General features: G+C 41.9%; 2 protein-coding genes across 5 annotated transcripts in view; one reads left to right on the forward strand and one right to left on the reverse strand.

Moving 5' to 3' along the window:
* LOC124868150 (myosin-10-like) overlaps positions 1-12,792 on the forward strand; it is a 75,881-nt gene extending 63,089 nt beyond the window's left edge. For all 3 annotated transcript variants that reach the window (XM_047364992.1, XM_047364993.1, XM_047364994.1), the window contains 12 exons: positions 359-607; positions 696-908; positions 1,134-1,346; positions 1,461-1,622; positions 3,718-3,846; positions 3,928-4,016; positions 4,188-4,311; positions 4,476-4,565; positions 8,181-8,299; positions 8,391-8,499; positions 8,600-8,772; positions 10,132-12,792. In XM_047364992.1, coding sequence (XP_047220948.1) covers positions 359-607; positions 696-908; positions 1,134-1,346; positions 1,461-1,622; positions 3,718-3,846; positions 3,928-4,016; positions 4,188-4,311; positions 4,476-4,565; positions 8,181-8,299; positions 8,391-8,499; positions 8,600-8,772; positions 10,132-10,279 — 1,818 coding nt within the window. In that variant the 3' untranslated portion in view covers positions 10,280-12,792. The remainder of the gene's footprint in view (positions 1-358; positions 608-695; positions 909-1,133; positions 1,347-1,460; positions 1,623-3,717; positions 3,847-3,927; positions 4,017-4,187; positions 4,312-4,475; positions 4,566-8,180; positions 8,300-8,390; positions 8,500-8,599; positions 8,773-10,131) is intronic.
* A 3,125-nt stretch (positions 12,793-15,917) lies between these two features.
* The window catches only part of ubn2a (ubinuclein 2a), a 40,234-nt gene continuing 34,713 nt past the window's right edge, over positions 15,918-21,438 (reverse strand). For both annotated transcript variants that reach the window (XM_047366998.1, XM_047366997.1), the window contains one exon: positions 15,918-20,357. In XM_047366998.1, coding sequence (XP_047222954.1) covers positions 20,311-20,357 — 47 coding nt within the window. In that variant the 3' untranslated portion in view covers positions 15,918-20,310. The remainder of the gene's footprint in view (positions 20,358-21,438) is intronic.

A 21,438-nucleotide genomic window follows, 5' to 3' on the forward strand; every position in this document is an offset into this window, starting at 1 on the left:
CGGGACACAGAAAGGAAGCAACCTCTCTTTCACATTTGAGCTTCATTGTAGAGCGTGGAAAAAAACTTAGGCTGGTATGGAAAACTCTTTTGATCAACAAAATAAATGGCTAAACCCACAATGAAGTTTTGACAGTCGTGCAAATAAAATGGGAAGAATGGTGTTTTTTATTACTATGTAAATTTTAGCCTCCGGCAGCGACAGACACTGAGACGGCACACCCATCAGGAGCTCAGTTTTTGTCAGTGATTTTGATACTGATTATTTAAATAAGGCTAAGCATGCTTGGCATCGGATCAGGAAATCCTTAGTTATATAGTCTCTAAGTATTCATTCATGTAAAATGTTCTTCCTGCAGCTGTTTGAGACCAAGAAAAAGCTGGAAGAGGATGTGGGAGTTATTGAGGGTCTGGAGGAGGTGAAAAGGAAACTCCAGAAGGACATGGAGCTCACCAACCAGCGTTTGGAGGAGAAAACCATGGCCTTGGACAAGATGGAGAAGACCAAGAACAGACTACAGCAAGAGCTCGATGACCAGATGGTGGATCTGGACCACCAGAGGCAGATTGTCTCTAACCTGGAAAAAAAGCAAAAAAAGTTTGACCAGGTACAGCTGAAGAGGAGATCTGAAGTGAAGAGCTAAGGTTGTATGTTTGTCACTCAGTTAAAGGTTTTTATTGTAATGTCTGTATTAGATGCTGGCTGAGGAGAAGACCATCTCAGCTCGTTATGCTGAGGAGCGTGACCGAGCCGAGGCGGAGGCTCGAGAGAAGGAGACCAAGGCTCTGTCTTTGACCAAAGCTCTGGAGGAGGCCTTGGAGGCCAAAGAGGAGCTGGAGAGGTTCAACAAGCAGCTCCGTGCTGAAATGGAAGATCTGATGAGCTCCAAGGATGATGTGGGGAAGAATGTGAGCAACTTTTACCTGGTTACATCTGAGCAGGCAGATCTTTCTGTTAGACTTCTTCAGACCTTTATTGATTTTTTTTGGATTTTTTTTATCAAAACTACTTGATACATTTGCATTTACTAATTAAGAAAAAGCTAAATGTGATTTTATTGTGTGTAAAAGTAAAATAAAAACATTTAATTAGGCATACAGCACACATGCTGATTATTCCATTACTGCACACAGGTCCATGAACTGGAGAAGTCCAAGCGTACCCTGGAGCAACAAGTGGCGGAGATGAGAACGCAGCTGGAGGAGCTGGAGGATGAGCTGCAGGCCACAGAAGATGCTAAACTGCGTCTGGAAGTCAACACGCAGGCCATGAAGGCTCAGTTTGATCGAGACCTGCAGGCAAAGGATGAACAGGGAGAGGAGATGAAGAGAGCGCTGGTGAAACAGGTTGAAATCCCAATTGATATTGTTAGAGCTGAAATGTTCAGCTTACATTGTTTTAAAATGATCAGAATACCAGTATTTAATTTTAGAGGCAATTTGTGTGTTTTTCTCCCCCAGGTCCGTGAGATGGAGGCTGAACTGGAGGATGAGAGAAAGCAGAGATCTCTGGCTGTTGCGGCCAAGAAGAAGCTGGAGGTGGACCTGAATGAACTCGAGGGTCAGATTGAAGCAGCCAACAAGGGCAGGGATGAAGCCATTAAACAGCTCAAAAAGCTCCAGGTACACAAATCACAGCAGCACACTGTACGTTACAACCTCATTGTATTTCATTTTGACTCTATCTGATCTACCAACACTAAGTAGTGGATAATGGTGAAGTGGAAGAAATAGCATAAGTGATTTTCATCATTTTTTATAAATTCAAATATTCAGTTCCCCTGAGTCAGTATTTCTTAGAACCACATGTAGCTGTCGTCACACTTTCCTTGTTCTCTCGATTTCTGTGAACAGCCTGATTGATGCCATCATGTTGAGATGCAGTGACGTCTATTTCCCAATCAGGCTGTGGCAAAGCAACCCAAGAGGGGAAAGAGGGTTGGGCAAAACATAATTCATTATTTATAATGTTTATTTTTGATTGCTGAAAAGAGCATAGTAGGTTGTCTGCGGGAATGATCAGATTGTTCATGGTCAAGGTATTTTAGTTTTATTCATTGTATTTGTTTGTACATTTTTAACATGTCTGTCGTCTGCCAGCCACAGGGGGGTGCTGCAGCACTCTCCACACCTCTCCGACCTATGGCCTTGGGCATGCCTCTTACCAGCTTTGTACATGTAGGAACTGGAGTTTTTGCCTTTTCTCCTTTTTAAAATATGTTAGGCTTAAATTGGACGGATTAACTTATGTGAACATCAGTTTTAAGTCTTGCCACTGATTCTTACCTGGTTTTAGCAGTGGACTTTGTGTAATTCAACACAAGAATATGCTTTGATCTAAAGTGATTTATTAAATCTTTAGGGCCCTTGGCCTCCTGGAAGGTGACCCTCCTCTCCGGTCCAACTTCCCATCAACTCAGACCAGCTTCCATATTCCTGCTGAAGAAAAGCATCCCAGAGCATGATGCTGCCACCCCTTTGTTTCACACTGGCAATGTTGTGTTTTGCTGGTGATTTGCACTGTTTAAAGCATGGCCTACGGTTAATGTTACTTCAAACTTCTCCACAACTTTCTCCATTTTATTCACTAATGTTCTTCAACAAGCCAGAGACTTAGTTGGACACAGGTGGACTCTATTAAGCGACTTCTTGAGGCAGTCGACCCCACTGGGTATCAGAGTAAAGAGAATGAAAGCCACGCTACATTTCCTTCCTCTTCACAATTAGGCACTACCTTGTGTTGGTGTATCACCTGTAAGAATTATGATTATTCTTAGACAAAGAAGTGAGTTTCCACCATGAGATTTTAACAGTCCAACTTTAAAATGCACTCTTAGGTGTTCAAACAAAACAGTGAGACACACACACTTGAAAGCGCGGCGGCTTTCAGAGTCCCACAGCAATCAAAGTTTCAATAAAACATGCACATACGACTTAGAACATGTTTGACTATAAGTGGCGATTCTAAATCACCCTAAAATCCTACTCTATCCTGCCCAAGCTATTTCTAATAGAAATAAAACAAAACGGGTTACTTATTATCGTCTTCTTTAGAAAAGGGAGGGAGAAGGAGGGAGCAGTTACGCGTCTGTAACTAACTCAAATACGTCCGGTTTTGCTCCTTTGGCAAAAGTGGAAAAATATGATGGTCCGTCAGTAGTCGACTGGAACAAAAACAAGGAGGAAGATTTTGTCTCCTTGAAACCTCCGTGGGTTCTGGTCACGTGTTAAATCCACGTCTTCGATCGGTAAAGTAAAAACTTACAGGCCTTCCTATTCTTGTAAGCCCAATTCGTTGAGTTTCTGGCCAGTGGGGAGAATTGATGAAAACCCACGTGTGAGTTTCTTCTCCAGGATGATGTGCTTCAGTTGCGTGGCTAACCGGTCCCGGTTTCCAGCGTGAAAAGCAAAGATGAGAGAGACTTCATATTATTATATAGTCCACTGTGACGTCAGAGCTGCGACGCCCCCCTTCCTATCAGCTGCAATGCCTGCTGGGTGTTGTAGCAGCAGACTATCCTGGAGTACATAATGGCAGCTAACACTGGAAGGCATAGTAGCCCACAAATGGTCCAACATTCAGCAAACGAATGGTCCAACACACGTAAAATCTCAATACACTACAGCAGAGTTTGAAGGGGTATGATTACTGATCACTGTGTGTAAATAAAGTTCTCAGTGAAGTAATAAAGGCTTAAGTGAACTCCTGGTCATGCAGGCTCAGATGAAAGACTATCAGAGAGAGCTGGAGGAGGCAAGAGCTGCTAGAGATGAGATCTTCACTCAGTCAAAGGAGAACGAGAAGAAATTTAAGAACTTAGAAGCTGAAATCTTACAGCTTCATGAGGTATGAGACGTGTTTCTGTTTTATAAGTTCCCTGGTGTTTATCGAGACATGGAGACTGACTGCCACTGTGTGTATGCGTAGGACTATGCTGCATCAGAGAGAGCCCGGCGACATGCTGAACAAGAGCGGGACGAGCTTGCTGATGAGATCTCCAACAGTGCTGCTGGAAAGTCAGTATTTCTACCTGACGTCTTCCCCAGGAGATCAGATTCTATTCATTTTTTCAACGCTCAGCCACAAAAAACAGAAAACAAAACAGTTAAACAAAAACTACAGAAACAATAGGGGGATATTATCAGATCTGCTGGCACAATCAGGTAAAAGATGTTTGTGTGTGTCAGGTCATCACTGCTGGAGGAGAAGAGGCGGCTCGAGGCCCGTATTGCTCAGCTGGAGGAGGAGCTGGAGGAGGAGCAAGGCAACATGGAGCTCCTCAACGACCGCTTCAGAAAGAGCAGCACACAGGTAAACAATCACATTCACAACCAGAAAAGAGTTTAAGCTGCGAAGGCTGATTTGGTAAATATGACAAAACATGAAGCAATAGAACACAAAGCACTGCTGTGAAATACTTTGGAAAAGTGAAACATCTCCTTTACTTCCTTCTTTCTGTTCCTGCTCTCCCTCAGGTGGACAGCCTGAATGCTGAGCTGGCTGCAGAACGCAGCACTGCACAGAAGAGTGAGAACGCTCGGCAGCAGATGGAGCGACAAAACAAGGTCCAGCTTCAATGAGTCTGTGCTTAAATTCATTCAGACATGGGAAAAAATACAAATACACCCATTTAAATTCTGAACTTATGTATCGGGACATAATAAAGAGATCATTGTGTTTTTACCAAAACCTAAAATTAGTTAAACATAATCTTAACACATGACACTTTAGACTGCGTCGATGTTGACTGAATGAAACATGGAGCAAAATGCAGAAAATCATGTAGCCAACTTTGTCCCCCTTCCTGCTACCTATGATACTGAGGCAGTAAGATGCAGCCAAGTGCTACTAAGCAGATGTATTCAAACCTTTCTATGTTTAACTGCTGACTGGGTGCGTCAGTCAATCGTGACCTAATGATGCTAATAATAGGATCATCCTAACAGCAACTCATACACCTTATACGTTTAAATATGAAGAAGCCATTTTGTTTGGACAACAGAGGAAATATTCTCAAAAAACAGTTGCTGTTCATTCAAGCACCTCGGATTGTCATGTCTCTGGTTAGACTGGGAACCTACACAACCGTACTGAACACGTATAACTTATAGGTAACGGTAGCTAAGAGAGAGCTTCTTCTCTTTTAAAAGCATTTATCAGCATCTGAATAAATTATGATTTCAGAAATAATTTCCAGCGAAATTAAGCTGGTGATTTTCTCATACTGTACTTCAGTGTGAATCAACATATCAGCACAAATACCAAATATTAGCTGTCAAGAACGGTGATGGAGAGTTGATGATTTGAGGTTGTCTTGCATCCAGAGGACTTGGATATCTTGCAGCCTGTAATTCAGCAATGAACTCTTTCCTGCTCCAAAATATTCTAGATCAGAATGGTTCAATGTGGCTCCATCAACACGACAGTGATCCCAAGCACACCAACAAAGATACAATAGATTTACAGCGGTCCAGTCAAAGTCTGCAGCCAGGAAGTAGGTTAAGTAGACGAACAGTTATTCACAAACCTCATCGAACTAATACAATGTTGTAAATAAATGGCCTGAACTTGTACAGCGCTTTATCAAGTCCCCAGAGACCCCAAAGCGCTTCACACTACATTCAGTCATCCACCCATTCACACACTGACAGTGGTGAGCTACACTGTAACCATGGCTGCCCTGGGGCAGACTGACCGAAGTGAGGCTGCCATACAATCGTCACCACCGAGTCCTCTGACCACCATCAGCAGGCAAGGAGGTTGAAGTGTCTTGCCTAAGGTCACAATGACTGAGACAGACAGAGCGGGGGTTCAAACCAGCAACCCACCAATTACAGGACCACAGGGTGGCAACGGAATAAAACTGGGCGGAATTCTTAATGGTTTTTGTCCATCACATTGATTATTGTCATGTTGTTCATCTAAAGTTCTATGGATTTTTGTAGAACCATGAAGAGCCCAATGAATATATATTTCAGGTCTTTTATTGTCTTAATACGGATGATTTTGGCATACAGCTCATGAAAACCCAAAATTCCTATCTCACAAAATTAGCATATCATTAAAAGGGTCTCTAAACGAGCTATGAACCTAATCATCTGAATCAACGAGTTAACTCTAAACACCTGCAAAAGATTCCTGAGGCCTTTAAAACTCCCAGCCTGGTTCATCACTCAAAACCCCAATCATGGGTAAGACTGCCGACCTGACTGCTGTCCAGAAGGCCACTATTGACACCCTCAAGCAAGAGGGTAAGACACAGAAAGACATTTCTGAACGAATAGGCTGTTCCCAGAGTGCTGTATCAAGGCACCTCAGTGGGAAGTCTGTGGGAAGGAAAAGGTGTGGCAGAAAACGCTGCACAACGAGAAGAGGTGACCGGACCCTGAGGAAGATTGTGGAGAAGGGCCGATTCCAGACCTTGGGGGACCTGCGGAAGCAGTGGACTGAGTCTGGAGTAGAAACATCCAGAGCCACCGTGCACAGGCGTGTGCAGGAAATGGGCTACAGGTGCCGCATTCCCCAGACCTGGGCTACAGAGAAGCAGCACTGGACTGTTGCTCAGTGGTCCAAAGTACTTTTTTCAGATGAAAGCAAATTCTGCATGTCATTCAGAAATCAAGGTGCCAGAGTCTGGAGGAAGACTGGGGAGAAGGAAATGCCAGAAGTCCAGTGTCAAGTACCCACAGTCAGTGATGGTCTGGGGTGCCGTGTCAGCTGCTGGCGTTGGTCCACTGTGTTTTATCAAGGGCAGGGTCAATGCAGCTAGCTATCAGGAGATTTTGGAGCACTTCATGCTTCCATCTGCTGAAAAGCTTTATGGAGATGAAGATTTCATTTTTCAGCACGACCTGGCACCTGCTCACAGTGCCAAAACCACTGGTAAATGGTTTACTGACCATGGTATCACTGTGCTCAATTGGCCTGCCAACTCTCCTGACCTGAACCCCATAGAGAATCTGTGGGATATTGTGAAGAGAACGTTGAGAGACTCAAGACCCAACACTCTGGATGAGCTAAAGGCTGCTATCGAAGCATCCTGGGCCTCCATAAGACCTCAGCAGTGCCACAGGCTGATTGCCTCCATGCCACGCCGCATTGAAGCAGTCATTTCTGCAAAAGGATTCCCGACCAAGTATTGAGTGCATAACTGTACATGATTATTTGAAGGTTGACGTTTTTTGTATTAAAAACACTTTTCTTTTATTGGTTGGATGAAATATGCTAATTTTGTGAGATAGGAATTTTGGGTTTTCATGAGCTGTATGCCAAAATCATCCATATTAAGACAATAAAAGACCTGAAATATTTCAGTTAGTGTGCAATGAATCTAAAATATATGAATGTTAAATTTTCATTATGACATTATGGAAAATAATGAACTTTATCACAATATGCTAATATTTGGAGAAGGACCTGTATTAATTTATCTTATTAAAGATCAATGAAAAACAATTTTAGTTTAGGTCACACGAGCCAATCAACAGCTGCCGATGATGTGACGTCAGGACTGGAAGCAGAATATTCCTTGAGAAAAACGAATTTAAAATCATCCTGTTTTTAATAATTACCGGAAAAATATTAAATAAATGGAACAGATATCCATTCTAAAAGCAATATTCTATTATATGTGTTCACTATTTTAAACTCTGTCGTGGTGAGTTCAGGTGACAACTATACCATTTCTGAGATCACTGGGCTGCATACGTCTCCCCCTCCTCAGCAGAGCTTCCCTGTTACTGTGGGCTCTAGCTACGGTGCTGCGGGGCATCAGATTTCCATCAGAATTTGTAGAAGATTCTTGTTTATTTAAACAACATGCCTGAATGATTTATTTTAATCGCTGGGATGCTGCACTGTGTGATATTTGCTATTAATACCTGCCTTATATGGAAAACCTGTGAAAAATGATTAATATGTCATTAATTTATATCGAGTGAAAAATAAATCTCCTATACACAATTCTCAGATTTAAAACGGACAATCAGATTAAAAAAAAAACAGTTTGTACGTAAATCATATTTATGTGCAGACAGTCCTACTGTTTGGAAGGGCTTAGGCTCCTCACTGAGCGCATACACATCATACCTTCTTGTTTTTAATCATTTTTCTTCACCTGCAGTGGAAAAATGTTTTATATAATCCTTCTGTTATTAAATTACATTATCTGTTAAATGCAGGAGCTTAAAACTAAGCTGGCAGAGCTAGAAGGAGCTGTAAAGTCAAAGTTTAAGGCATCCATCACTGCACTGGAGGCCAAGATACTTCAGCTGGAGGAGCAGCTGGAGCAGGAAGCCAAGTAAGACTACAGCTTCTGTCTTTGCACAAAGAGGATATAGATTTTAGCCAGAATGTTATTTGTCTCACTGTTGCCTGTGATAAACATTCAGGGAGAGAGCTACAGCCAACAAAATCGTCAGACGTACTGAGAAGAAGCTGAAGGAAGTGATGATGCAAGTGGAGGATGAGCGTCGTCATGCCGACCAGTTCAAAGAACAGGTAGACATAAAAGAAATGAAGCAAAGTCAGTTGAAATTCTCACGCGCTCTATAACCTAACTACCTCGTCTTGTCTCCTTGCATGTCCATTGCCCTTACAGATGGAGAAGGCCAACTCACGTATGAAGCAACTAAAGCGTCAGCTGGAGGAAGCAGAAGAGGAGGCAACAAGAGCCAACGCCTCTCGCAGGAAGCTGCAGAGGGAGCTGGACGACGCCACAGAGGCCAGCGAGGGTCTCACCAGAGAGGTCAACTCCTTAAAGAACCGTCTCAGGTATGACAAAGATAGTGAAAACCTTTGTTACAGATGTCCCTACATCTGTTCTTTCTACTCTAAGATTTGGGATTAGCTCAAAAATTTTAAAAAGGGAAGCGATCCATTTTAAATCATCGTGCTGAACTAGGAGTCCAAGCCAGCTGCGGTAAGGGAACTCCGCTGAAGAGCAGCACCCAGCAGAGCATGGGACCCTGCTCCAATTCTTAGACGTCTGAGACAGCAGCCTAAACCAAAAAACTACAGAGTTCATTTGGAACTTAATACATGCGCCTCTAATCGAATAGAAAATTCCCAACCACTCACCAGTAGGTGGTGCTGTGGCTAAATTTAACATATGATGACTTATAATTTAGAATATACTAGAATCCATCAGACAAGAGAGGCCATAAGCATTTCTGCAAAGTCTCAGCCTAGAGTTTAAGGATGAATGATCTAGTGATCGTAAAATCTTATGTAGAGGTGAGGATAGATAGAATAAAGTAAACCGCCTTTAAACATTTTTGCGACAAGTTAAAAGTTTGCATTTTAACAGCTGTTTAAGTCAAATTCATTTCCCAAACCAGGAACTATGATCGTATTGCCTGGTTCGCATGACAGAATTTTTATGCCAATGTTTGCCCCGATCTTTCCCTTCCGACATGCCCAGATTATCGTGATGGCTCTTAAAATAATCTTATGAGATAATCCTGCTGTGTGTGGTGTGTTAAGAGTGATCTAGTCTGCTTGGAAGGACGTCAGGACCGCTCCGACCTTAAATCGGGGATATTCAACATGTTGAATTGTCTTGACCTGATATCCTACCGTCTAGGGGGTTCCCCAAGGACAAAACGAGCACGCAACCTGTTGAATGAGATTTGCAGCCAATCAGAAAGTGAGGTGACGGAAACACGGAAGGGAATTACTCTAAACTCAATTTTGACTTTAGGGTGTGACTCCACACACTGTAGAACCAAACCTGTTATACCTATGATTTTTTTTTATCGTCATGTGCGGGATCTCTCAGGTTTTGAAAATCAGCTGACAATTTGAAGATCCTCCTGTGTGAACCAGGCATCAGGTAGTTGACACGATTTGGCAAGCATTCAGCACCAGGCGTCGCTACATTGTGGAGTTTATTTTCCAAAAAAGGAATAGATCAGCTTAAACCTTACATACATTCAGAGCAATGCCGTAAATCACCATCTTTAATTTGGGGGTTTGTTTTTAGGAAGGTTATGGGCAGAGATTGACTGGTAAGGAGGGCCTGGACCCCTTTCATCACTACTTGCAGTTGTAGTTTTTTTTCTTTATTTTAACATAAAGACTGAATGTGTGGAGAAATTGATTTGAAGTAATGGGTTTATTTGTTCTGAGCAGGCGTGGCGGCCCAGTCAGCAGCTTCTCCTCCAACCGTTCAGGCCGCCGCAATCTCAACCTGGACGGTGCCTCCGGAGACATGTCTGATGACGACGCCGACAGCCGGACCAACGACTTCAACGACACGCAGACCTCCAACGCCGAGTGAAAAACACACTTTTTATTCGGCTCCTCCTCAGTACTCTCCTTCCTGCACCTAATTCTCCTCTCGAAGATCCTCACTGTTCCCATCTCCTGATTCAGTTTTTAAACCGTTGACTGGCCACTGAAGCGGTTCTGGTGCATCTTTTTATCTGCTAGCGCTGCAGGGAAAATCCGTTGTCCTTTTTGGAAAAATACTCTGATCACAGGAGCAAACAGACAATTCTGCCTTACTTTGTTCTCCACTGGTTTGGGTCAGTCTATCAGCCACACTTAAACCTGCCCCTCATTACCTCCCATCAGGCCTGAAATGATCTGCTTAGCTTAATGACAACATACATGTAAAGGTACAAAGTGCTTTTTTTTTTTTTTTTTACAAATTCAGCTGAGAGTGTTCACATCAAGTGTGGAAAACCAGGACTATATGGAATCGATTTTCATTTCTGGTACCGGACACACCCCCTCCCCCCAGTGTTCAGTGCTACACGAGTCCTCTCTGAGGACGCTGCTTGGTGTCTGACCCACTCACCGCACCACACTGCAGAAACGTCTCGGGACAGGCAATAGAAAAACATAGAATTTGAACTGACACGTATATTACTGTGAAAAATAAGAAGGTATTTTATTTACCTGTTGCTTCATCTCAACATTATAGAAGGAATGTGTGGCTTGGTTTTAAAGCTTATAACCTCTGTGGATTGTCCACCACCAGGAATGCCGGCCTCAAGCTGGAAAAAGATGCTGGAAAAATGCACAGAACTGCACAGAACATGTGAAACCCAAAGCAAGCAGAAAGAAATGCTTAACAGGAAAGCACTGCAGTGCCACTAAATGGGTGATTTGAGCACATTTTCTGATTATTCAGATGAAAACTGGTGGTGACGAGTGATCTTCACTATTGTTTCAGTGTTTGTGCTTAGCTTCACTTTGTTTTATCATAACATTCAAGATGGTCTTTGGAACCCCAACTGGGGCTTTCAGCACCATTTTACTGCTGTTCTACAGGATGTCAGATAAATCATTGCATACTCAGCTTCCAGCTAGATTATTCTATTATTACATACAAAACCTGTGATTATTTTATTTTCAATTACAAAGTTTTTAAAAAATTGCTTTTTATTTCTTTTTTTGCTGTCTTGATCTGGACCTGTGGACACATCCAAATGTTACAGATCTACCAGAAAACCCACTCAATGTGGCATTGTTTCATAAATTCTACTACATACAAATAATAAAACCCAACTTCTAAACAAGTATTGTAAACATGTTGTAATACCTGAAATGCTGGAAAAGCAATGGAAATTCTGGAAGGTGTAAAACTTTCAAAATGAAAAGGTTTTGGAACCATGAGCTTCATTTTTATTTTAAGAACCCAGATAAAGAATATCTTCACCACGTGGTATGGTTGTCCTAAAGAAAATTAAGAATGTGTCGCCAGTAGGTGGCGCTGTAGAGGCCAAATAAATTGAGACTAACTAATCTCTGCTGTCTGCTAATGTAGGAACCAGATTTTACCAAAAAGTTGGTATGATGGCTCAAACATAAGACAAACTAAAGAATGAAAAACAGATATTTTTTCCTTCTCCAGCTTGTTTCTGGAGTCTGATTTAAGAGATGCCCTGAGAACAGCAGTAAGCCGTGAATGTCATTCTGGCTCGTTCAAACATCGACTTATGTAAATTTCTAGCTCTGTGACTCGAATGTACTTTGTGCCATTATTTTGTGAGATAAATCCCGACTCTTCAGACCTCCCACAGACCTTATCGAGCACTTAGTAGTTGTAGGCGTAGAGTTGTTAGTTCTCAATCCTCAAACAGACCTTTGTTTTAACTCAGCTTTAAATACAGCAGCCGCCTCCACAGCTGAACCACTCCGGTGTAAAAAACAAAAAAAATGACTACCTGCTGGGATCCTCACAGCCACCCCTCAGCTCTGCTGTGACTCGGTTTCCTCTGGATGTAGTCAGCAGCAGCAGCAGAGACTTGGGCTCCTTCTCCTCTAATTGAACCATTAACCATATGTTTCTTTAAACGTGCCTTAGACACTAAACAAGAACATAAACAGGCTGCGAGTTCTTTCAAGATAAAAGGAATAAAGCATTGAGAAAATGTTTAACACACACAATTCTTTTGGATTTTTGCCGTGCTTTGCATCATATCACAGTGTACCGTTGTTCATTACAACCTAGCTAAAGGGTTGGGTCGTTATCAGTATTAACTAACATGAGAATTGCAGCAGCATTCGACCAAACTCTCCTTGTTCTCAGACGTGTTCCCCTGTCAACCCTCAGATGAAGGTTTTATTACTTCACTTCTTCTGAGAATTAGGGCGCTGCACAGGATTTCATTGGGTTGGAAGCTTTAACATCCACCTGTAGATGACTTCTTATTTCTCTTTCCATTATTATTCAGCTTATTCAACTTCAAATCCTCTCATGTTTCTTCCTGTATATCTAGATGGTAATTTTTGCCCCCTTTCTGTTTTGTTTTGTAAAAGGAAAATAAAGCATATTCATTTTAACTGTGACGCCGTTCTGTTTTTCTCCTACTAGCAAAGTTGGAACTTTTCATTCCTAGATGGGAAGGGCCTGATAAATACCTATTTAATTCCAAGCTTGGCTTTTATGGTTTTTTTTTTTTCTTCAAATGTCATTAAATGGGTTTGTTTTTTTATCTACAGAAAATAAAATGTGATTGTGCTGAAAATCGAGGAAAAGTCAAAAGATTTATGAAAAAGTCAAAACACAAAACAAGCTTAAAGTGCCTTCTCATAAGTGCCTGAGACATGCTTTTCCCACAAATGCAGAAATTGAAAGAAAACATTTTAATATGGAAATAATTGGGCCGTATTGACATATCAGGATTAAAGACATGATAAAAGACAATTGTGACACAAAATAAGCATATTTTGTTAAATTTTTGTTAGTCCAAAGTTGCCTGTATATGACATCAAAGGGGAAGTCATTGTGTGATCATCAATGATAAACGGTTCGGGTAGAAACCAAGTTGCGTTAAAAACAGCGTTAATGTGGTGAAGCGGTGCATTGCTGGTAGTGGCAGCAATACTACAACAGCAGCCGTTAGTCTGCACTATTTTCCTGAAGTGAAGAGGATCAGAGCTGGAAAACTGAGGAGGGACAGATGGGCTGGTCCTACCAAGCACAACCAGTTGTGATCGGAGAACTTCTCAGCAAACTGGTTCTAACAAGAAATTCAATTCAAAAATACTTTATTAATCCCAAAGGGAAATTTAATGTTGTAGCTCATATTCAGGTTTCCTCAAAGAGCCGTTGTAGATGCTGATGGCTGTGGGCAGGAAGGATCTCCTGTAGCGCTCCGTCTTACAGCAGAACTGAAGAAGCCTCTGACTGAAGACACTCTGTTGTTGTAGGACAGTCTCATGAAGAGGATGCTCAGGGTTCTCCATAATGTTCTTCATTTTATGAAGAATCTGTCTTTCCACAATGATCTCCAGAGGTTCCAGAGGAGTCCCCAGAACAGAACCAGCCTTCTTTATCAGCTTGTTGAGCTTTTTTAAGTCCCTGGTTCTGATGCTGCTTCCCCAGCAGATGATGACAGAAGAGATCACACTCTCCACAACAGACTTATAGAAGATATGCAGCATCTTGCTGCAAACACTGAAGGACCTAAGCTTCCTCAAGAACTACAGTCTGCTCTGTCCCTTCTTGTAGACAGCTTCACAGTTGCATCTCCACTCTAGTCTGTTGTCCAGGTGAACACTGAGGTATTTATACTCCTCCACCACCTCCACTTCTTCTCCCATGATAGAAATAGTTTTTGACTTATTCCTGTTTCTCTTAAAATCTACAATCATCTCCTTTGTTTTAGTCACGTTTAAGATGAGATGATTGTTTCCACACCATGCCACAAAGCGGTCCACCACCTTCCTGTACTCAGCTTCTTGTCCATCTCTGATCCACCCCACGACTGCAGAATCATCCGAGTATTTCTGCAGATGACAGGAGTCTGTCTTGTACTGGAAGTCTGAAAAATGAAATCTTCATCTCCATAAAGCTTTTCAGTAGATGGAAGCATGAAGTGCTCCAAAATCTCCTGATAGCTAGCTGCATTGACCCTGCCCTTGATAAAACACAGTGGACCAACACCAGCAGCTGACACGGCACCCCAGACCATCACTGACTGTGGGTACTTGACACTGGACTTCTGGCATTTTGGCATTTCCTTCTCCCCAGTCTTCCTCCAGACTCTGGCACCTTGATTTCTGAATGACATGCAGAATTTTACTTACATCCGAAAAAAGTACTTTGGACCACTGAGCAACAGTCCAGTGCTGCTTCTCTGTAGCCCAGGTCAGGCGCTTCTGCCGCTGTTTCTGGTTCAAAAGTGGCTTGACCTGGGGAATGCGGCACCTGTAGCCCATTTCCTGCACACGCCTGTGCACGGTGGCTCTGGATGTTTCTACTCCAGACTCAGTCCACTGCTTCCGCAGGTCCCCCAAGGTCTGGAATCGGCCCTTCTCCACAATCTTCCTCAGGGTCCGGTCACCTCTTCTCGTTGTGCAGCGTTTTCTGCCACACCTTTTCCTTCCCACAGACTTCCCACTGAGGTGCCTTGATACAGCACTCTGGGAACAGCCTATTCGTTCAGAAATTTCTTTCTGTGTCTTACCCTCTTGCTTGAGGGTATCAATAGTGGCCTTCTGGACAGCAGTCAGGTCGGCAGTCTTACCCATGATTGGGGTTTTGAGTGATGAACCAGGCTGGGAGTTTTAAAGGCCTCAGGAATCTTTTGCAGGTGTTTAGAGTTAACTCGTTGATTCAGATGATTAGGTTCATAGCTCGTTTAGAGACCCTTTTAATGATATGCTAATTTTGTGAGATAGGAATTTTGGGTTTTCATGAGCTGTATGCCAAAATCATCCGTATTAAGACAATAAAAGACCTGAAATATTTCAGTTAGTGTGCAATGAATCTAAAATATATGAATGTTAAATTTTCATCATTACATTATGGAAAATAATGAACTTAATCAAAATATGCTAATATTTGGAGAAGGACCTGTAAATTTTGGAATGGATGCATCCCTCCAGCTATGAGTCCAAACGTACCTGTTGGTCTTCAAAGTGTCTCAGAGGGAAACCGTTGAAGATTCCTGAAGTCTCATTTCAATGGAACATTCAGACAGAAGGATCCTTGTGTTTGTGTAACATTCCTATCAGGCGGTGTACAGGTTTGCCTTTATAGCTTTGTTTTACTTCTTAAAAAGAAAATCAGAAATCTGTTCCGGCAGATTAGAAAAATAGCAGATCAGATGTCGACTACAGCATCCTGAGGCTGTGACGTGCTGGAGCTAAATGCCTAGAATGCCAAGGTGGTAAATTATTGATAGAGTAATTTCTTGACCCCAATTTCTGCTCATGTTATAAATCTAAAGTCTTTTCAAAAAACTCACCATGTGAGTGTAATTAGCTTGTATTAATGCGCAGTAGATCACCTTCCATTCAGCTTCAGGGTTACTATGTTCAGTTTCTCAGTTCAATGACAACCTGATGAGCTTGGATTCATCTTCTAACCAGGATAAACACCATAATCAAGCTCTGGAGTTCTATCTGAAGTACAGACTGTTGGTTTGAAGACAGCTGAAGTTTTCAACGAGAGTCACACCTTTTTAATGAAAACCATCTGTTTTAATTTCATCATAGACACAGAAAAAGAAGCTAAAAAAGACCAAACGGAGTAACCAGATAACCACAAAAATGTCATTCTTTTCCTCCCACCCCTCCAGAGAAAGCACAATTTAGAAGAATGTCACCCACTGTTCCGGTCACATGACTTCACAATGACATCCCAAAGGACCATGCCGACACTCATGGGTTAACATGTTGGTGGAAATGTCAGAACAGTCGCAGAAATACACTCAGACCAGCAGCACCCCATCACAAGGAGCTACAACAGAACAATCTTTGGTGTCTTTCTTGGTGCAGCTGGTCAGAGAGACACACACACACACACACACACACACACACAATGGCCAGGGCAGGAAAAAGTGAGTGACAGAATCAGAAAGAACAATATTTTGTAAACTGAGGTATTCAGCTAAGGGAAGATTTTGCTACCAGTGTTCAGAGAAAGCAAAGTGAAGTTCAGTCTTGTGAGAGAGTGTGAGATGGACCTGTTGTTGAGTCTCTGATGGCTACCAACCATTCATGGTTTAGCTTTCAGGGTTACGGATGTATTTTTTTCTGGCTGCTTAAGATGTGTAAAAATAAATTCCTCTAATTGCAATAGAGTAAACACACTAAATATGTATGGAAAATCCAACCTAACATGAGTTTTCAGAGGTAAACAAATCACATCCAAGAAAATAACACTTTAACAAGGTGGCAGAATTAATGGTACCCAAACAATAAACGTTACTGTAACTGTTTGCTCATTATTTATTCATGAAATTGTTCAGTTTCCAGGAACGTCTTAATAGTGATCTATGAATCTGTCTCCCTGGAGTATAAATATGATGCAACACAGAGGCCTGTTTCTTTTAAGCAATGGTCACAAGGCCACAGTGACCATGATGGTAGAGGAGATAAAACATGTTCAAAGATCGAGAACTGCAGCAAGGAGTGTCCAGGTTAACCACAAGATGCCATCTACATGCCAGGCTGCTTGAGAGTGAAAGGACTTTCTGTCCTACAAATAAAATACATGGCATTTCAGATGAGACCAAGATTGAGCTGTTCAGCATCTGTTAAGTATGATGGAGGACCTGTGATGCTGTGGGTCAGAAAACCTCCATGGTCATCTCACTACCCAGATCCAGATCCTACAGAAACCTGTAGGGGGAGCTGAAGAGAAGAGGGCATCAAAGAGGGCCCAGGCCTCTGGAAGATCTAGACATTGTGCAAAATGGAGTGGTCAAAGATTTCTCTTTATGATCCAACCATGTGAAATGTTACGTGCTGACATGTTGGCTACAACGTAGTTTAGTAAATTAAGTATTAACTCCAGGGATTCTATTTTCACTCTGCTGAATAAATGTACTTAAATAAAATGTTGGATTTTTATAAAATGTTGAATGTGAGATTATACTTTTGAAATAAATAGTAAAATAATTGGCTTAAGTGAACCCAGTCCCAGCCAATCAGTGGCTTTGTAGAACATCTTTACCAGGGGTGCCGATAAGTAAGGATCCACTGTGTCATTAGCTCCACGCTTGTTTCAGCGCCAGTAAATAATAATAAATCAGCTTAGCTTGTGGCAAGATGGTTTTTAGCAGCTCTTTGATAACCAGCAGAGTGCAGCACCATTACAACCTGCTAAATCAAACAGATCCGTGTTAATGTAGGGTTTGGTATAAAGGCCATTGGCACTTTGATGAGGAGTGCAGGTCAGATCAGCCTTAAATCCAGTCACTGATGGTGTTTCCATCAGAATGAACCACATGTGAGCACCGATCCAGCCTGTTTCATGAAGAACAACTCACTGGAACGATTTTCACCTGAGCTGCTAAACTTAGTTTAAGTTTTTCTCCAGGTACGAAGCGATCAAACGTTCTGTGCTCCCTTACAGATGTTTCCAATTTTTGCCACATTTAAATGTTTCAGATCAGAGAAACGTCAATACCAGACAAAGTTAACCTGTGTAAATACATAATCCAGATCTCAAATTATGACTTTATTTATTAAATGAAATAGCTAGCCAAGCAACCTGGGAATATATAATTGCAGCCCTTATCGAATCATGAATTGACTGATCAATGACAATTTTTCCCAGTTTCATTAGCCTCACCCAGGTCTGATTAGGTCTGATTACTGCCAGACCTCTGCGTCTGACATTTGGCCAAAGACATCTTGATAATCCCAAAGACTTCTGGGAAAAGATTTTGTGGACTGACGAGACTACAGTAGGACTTTCTACTGAAGTCTGTGTCCTGTTGCACTGCTTAAAAACTAACAGCATTAAAAAAAATCTGTTTAACTGTTTAATTAACAGTCAAACATGTTGGTCGTAGTTTGCTTCATGACCACGACAGCTTGTTTCTATTTGATTGCACGTAAAGTGGAACATCTGATCATAACTTCAGGGCTGTATTGGGGTTATACGGTAGTGCCATCTTCTATAAGCAGTCCACTTCTCCAAAAGATGTGCAAAGAACAGTTCACAATAATGTAAAAGACTCATTAGCAGTTACTACTAGTGCTTGATGGCAGGCGATGTCACATAGGGCCAGGTTTGGTTTGGATAGCTCTTTCCCCTAATAAGTGACACCACCGGATGAAAACTCCATTTTGGATTTACTTTGGTATCTTGTTTGACATTACAATGAGTTTGATGATCTGAAACAACAGCCATTTGCAGAAATACACACTCCCAATCAGAAACAACCAATCAGAGCCAGGAGGAATATCTTAGCAGTGTCAATCACACTAATGTACCTGTTGCTTACTCCCGTCCCCCCGCACAGCGTGTACTGGCGCTCAAGCTCAAGCTCGCCGGTGTGCTACAGCTGTGCCAACGACACGAGGACCAAGTTTATAGTCAATGTAAAGCATATTGTTGAAGTTTCGTCCCTACCAGTGAATATGCCACAGCTTTTTGTCCGCCATCAGCGGTGGCGCTGTTTACTAGCCTGCACGTTCACGGCAGGGTGGCGGAGGAGCTGTGGAGGGAGACAGAGAGCAAGGGGGAGGGACCTGTAAGGTGTGCTTGTTCGAATTTTTAGGCTGAGTCCATGGTTTTCTCAGAACTCCCTACTGCAGCTTTAACTGTGAAAAGAACAAGAAATCTGTAAAGGCTTGCTAATGACTTAAATGAACTGGTTTCATGTGACTAATAAATAGACACACTGACAGTGAGCCTAAGCACTGTTCCACAATACTGAGAAGTTACTTATATAAACTTCACTTTGATTTCCATCTGAACACAATAGGAAAAAAAAAAAAATCAACAAGAATAAACATTCCCACCTCCATAGATGCACCACCAGGTCAAGAGGTTGAAAGCCACGCGACAACTTGCACTTTGCATTGAGCTTTTTCAGTCCTGCATAGATCTTTTTCATACTTATTTGATACAAACTAAGGCGTTTTGTTATATTAAGTTGGTTTGAGTAAGTAAGCAGTGAAACATTACAAAGAAAATATTCAAGTAGGCTACAATCCTGTCACTTCTTCCTCACTCACAGGCAAAAAGTGTCCTCTGCCCAGAAGAGGATCACTAAACTTTTTCAATTCAAGTCTCTTTTTTTGTTTGTTTAAATATCCAGAAAAACGTCCAGTGTGATTAAACAGCACCAAAAACACGCTGAGCAGGAGACAGTTGTCCAACTTAGCTTGCTCGTTATTGTGAAAGGGGAACAAGTCCTTAGAGAATAATCTGGAAAGAAATGAACAGTATAATATGCTCTTGTATGTACAAACACACATTTAAGTCAACCTTAGCACTCACACTCATGGTGTTGTCCCTGTGTAAATTTAAAAATAATTTATCAGTATTAATTTAAGCTACTACTTAACAGTCAGCAGTGGGAGCAGAGGTGACCAACAATAAATGTCCACGGACACGACGATTCCCACGATTGAGACAAAAAGACAGAAAACTAAACTTGTGTGATCATATTCTGTTTTTCCTTTTTTTTTTTCCTCTCGTTTTATGTACTGCAATGAAAAGCATCCTGTTATACCACAGAATCTTAAACACAAATTATATAATGGAGCGTACCACCGTACCACCACCTCGCTCACACTCATTCCACAGTGATCAAGGTCAGTCGTATGTAAACATGTTGACGAAAAGAAAAACTAAGCCGAACAAAAGGAAGCGCTCTTCATATTCACTCGGTCTTGTTCTCGTACCCCGTTCGTTATACAAAACATGATTCAGTCAAGTCATCGCCACCTGCAGGGAGGAGAAACCCGAGCTTCTTTAGGTCCGTTTCCAAAGAGACACCGGAGCGCCGCCCCCCCAAGTCGTCACGGCAGTCAATCAGAGTGGAGGATTCCTATTGGTGAACGGGTCCAGGAGGGTATGATGTCTCCCATCATCTCCTGTGCTCTTATTGGTCAGTGGCTTTTTCTCTTCATGTCTCCACCCTGGCTTTGGTTCGCATCTGAGAGAAATGGACAGACGACCCAAACATGTCCTCAGCATTAACATTAAAGAAGCAAGACGTTTTTGAGAATGTCTGCATGCAACTAAAAACGACACAGTAGTCATTACCCCTTGAACTCATCGACACGTTTTATGTGATAGACCAACACAAAGTAGAGCATAAAGGTGAAGAGGGAGGAAAATGATTGCTGGTTTTCAACATTTATTTACAACTAATCATCTGAGCAGTTCTCACCTTCTTTGAGTCCACCTTTAACTTTAGTTGCAGCTGCAAGACTTTTGGGGTATTTTTCTACCAGTTTTGTGCATGTAGAGCCTAAATGTTTTTGCCTTTTTTCTTTATTAATCAATTATCTCAAACTAAGAGTGGATGGAGAGTGCCCGTGAACTTTAATTTGCACATTCTTAACTGCACTTAGGTCTGTACTTTGACTGGGCCATTCTAACACATGGCATGCTTTGATCTGAACCGTTCCTTTGTATCTGTATGTTTAGAGGTCGCCCTCCTGCTGGAAGGTCAACCTTGGCCCTTGTCGCATGGCTTCCAAGGTGTCTAATAGGTTTTCTTCCAGGACTGTCCTGTAGCTTCATCTATCGTTCCATTAACTCTGAGCAGCTCACCTGTGGCATGATACTGCCACTACCATATTTCACCATTGGATAGTGTGTTTAGGGTGATGTGCAGTGTTAGTTTTCCACCACACATACGTAGAAAGAAAAAGGTAAATTTTGGTCTGATTAGACCACAGCTCGGTCTTCCACCTTTGCTGTGTCCCCTGCATGGCTTTTGGCAAACTGCAAACTTTTTGTAGCTTTATTTCAACACTTCTCTATTAAGGACAGATTTTCAGAGTGCACGACTAACAGTTGCCCCATTAACACATTCTCCTAGGTGAGCTGTGGATCTCTGCAGCTCTTTGTGTTCATTTATCACATAAAATCCCACTTAAAAATCCACTGAAATTTGCTGTTGCAAAATGACATGATGTGGAACTGTTCAAGCAGTATAAGTACTTCTACATACTGAGAAACGAAAACAACAGCAGGTTGACTCGACACTGACAGATGGGAACCAAAGG

This window comes from Girardinichthys multiradiatus, chromosome 5 (assembly GCF_021462225.1).
Source record: "Girardinichthys multiradiatus isolate DD_20200921_A chromosome 5, DD_fGirMul_XY1, whole genome shotgun sequence".
Classification (NCBI taxonomy): domain Eukaryota; kingdom Metazoa; phylum Chordata; class Actinopteri; order Cyprinodontiformes; family Goodeidae; genus Girardinichthys; species Girardinichthys multiradiatus.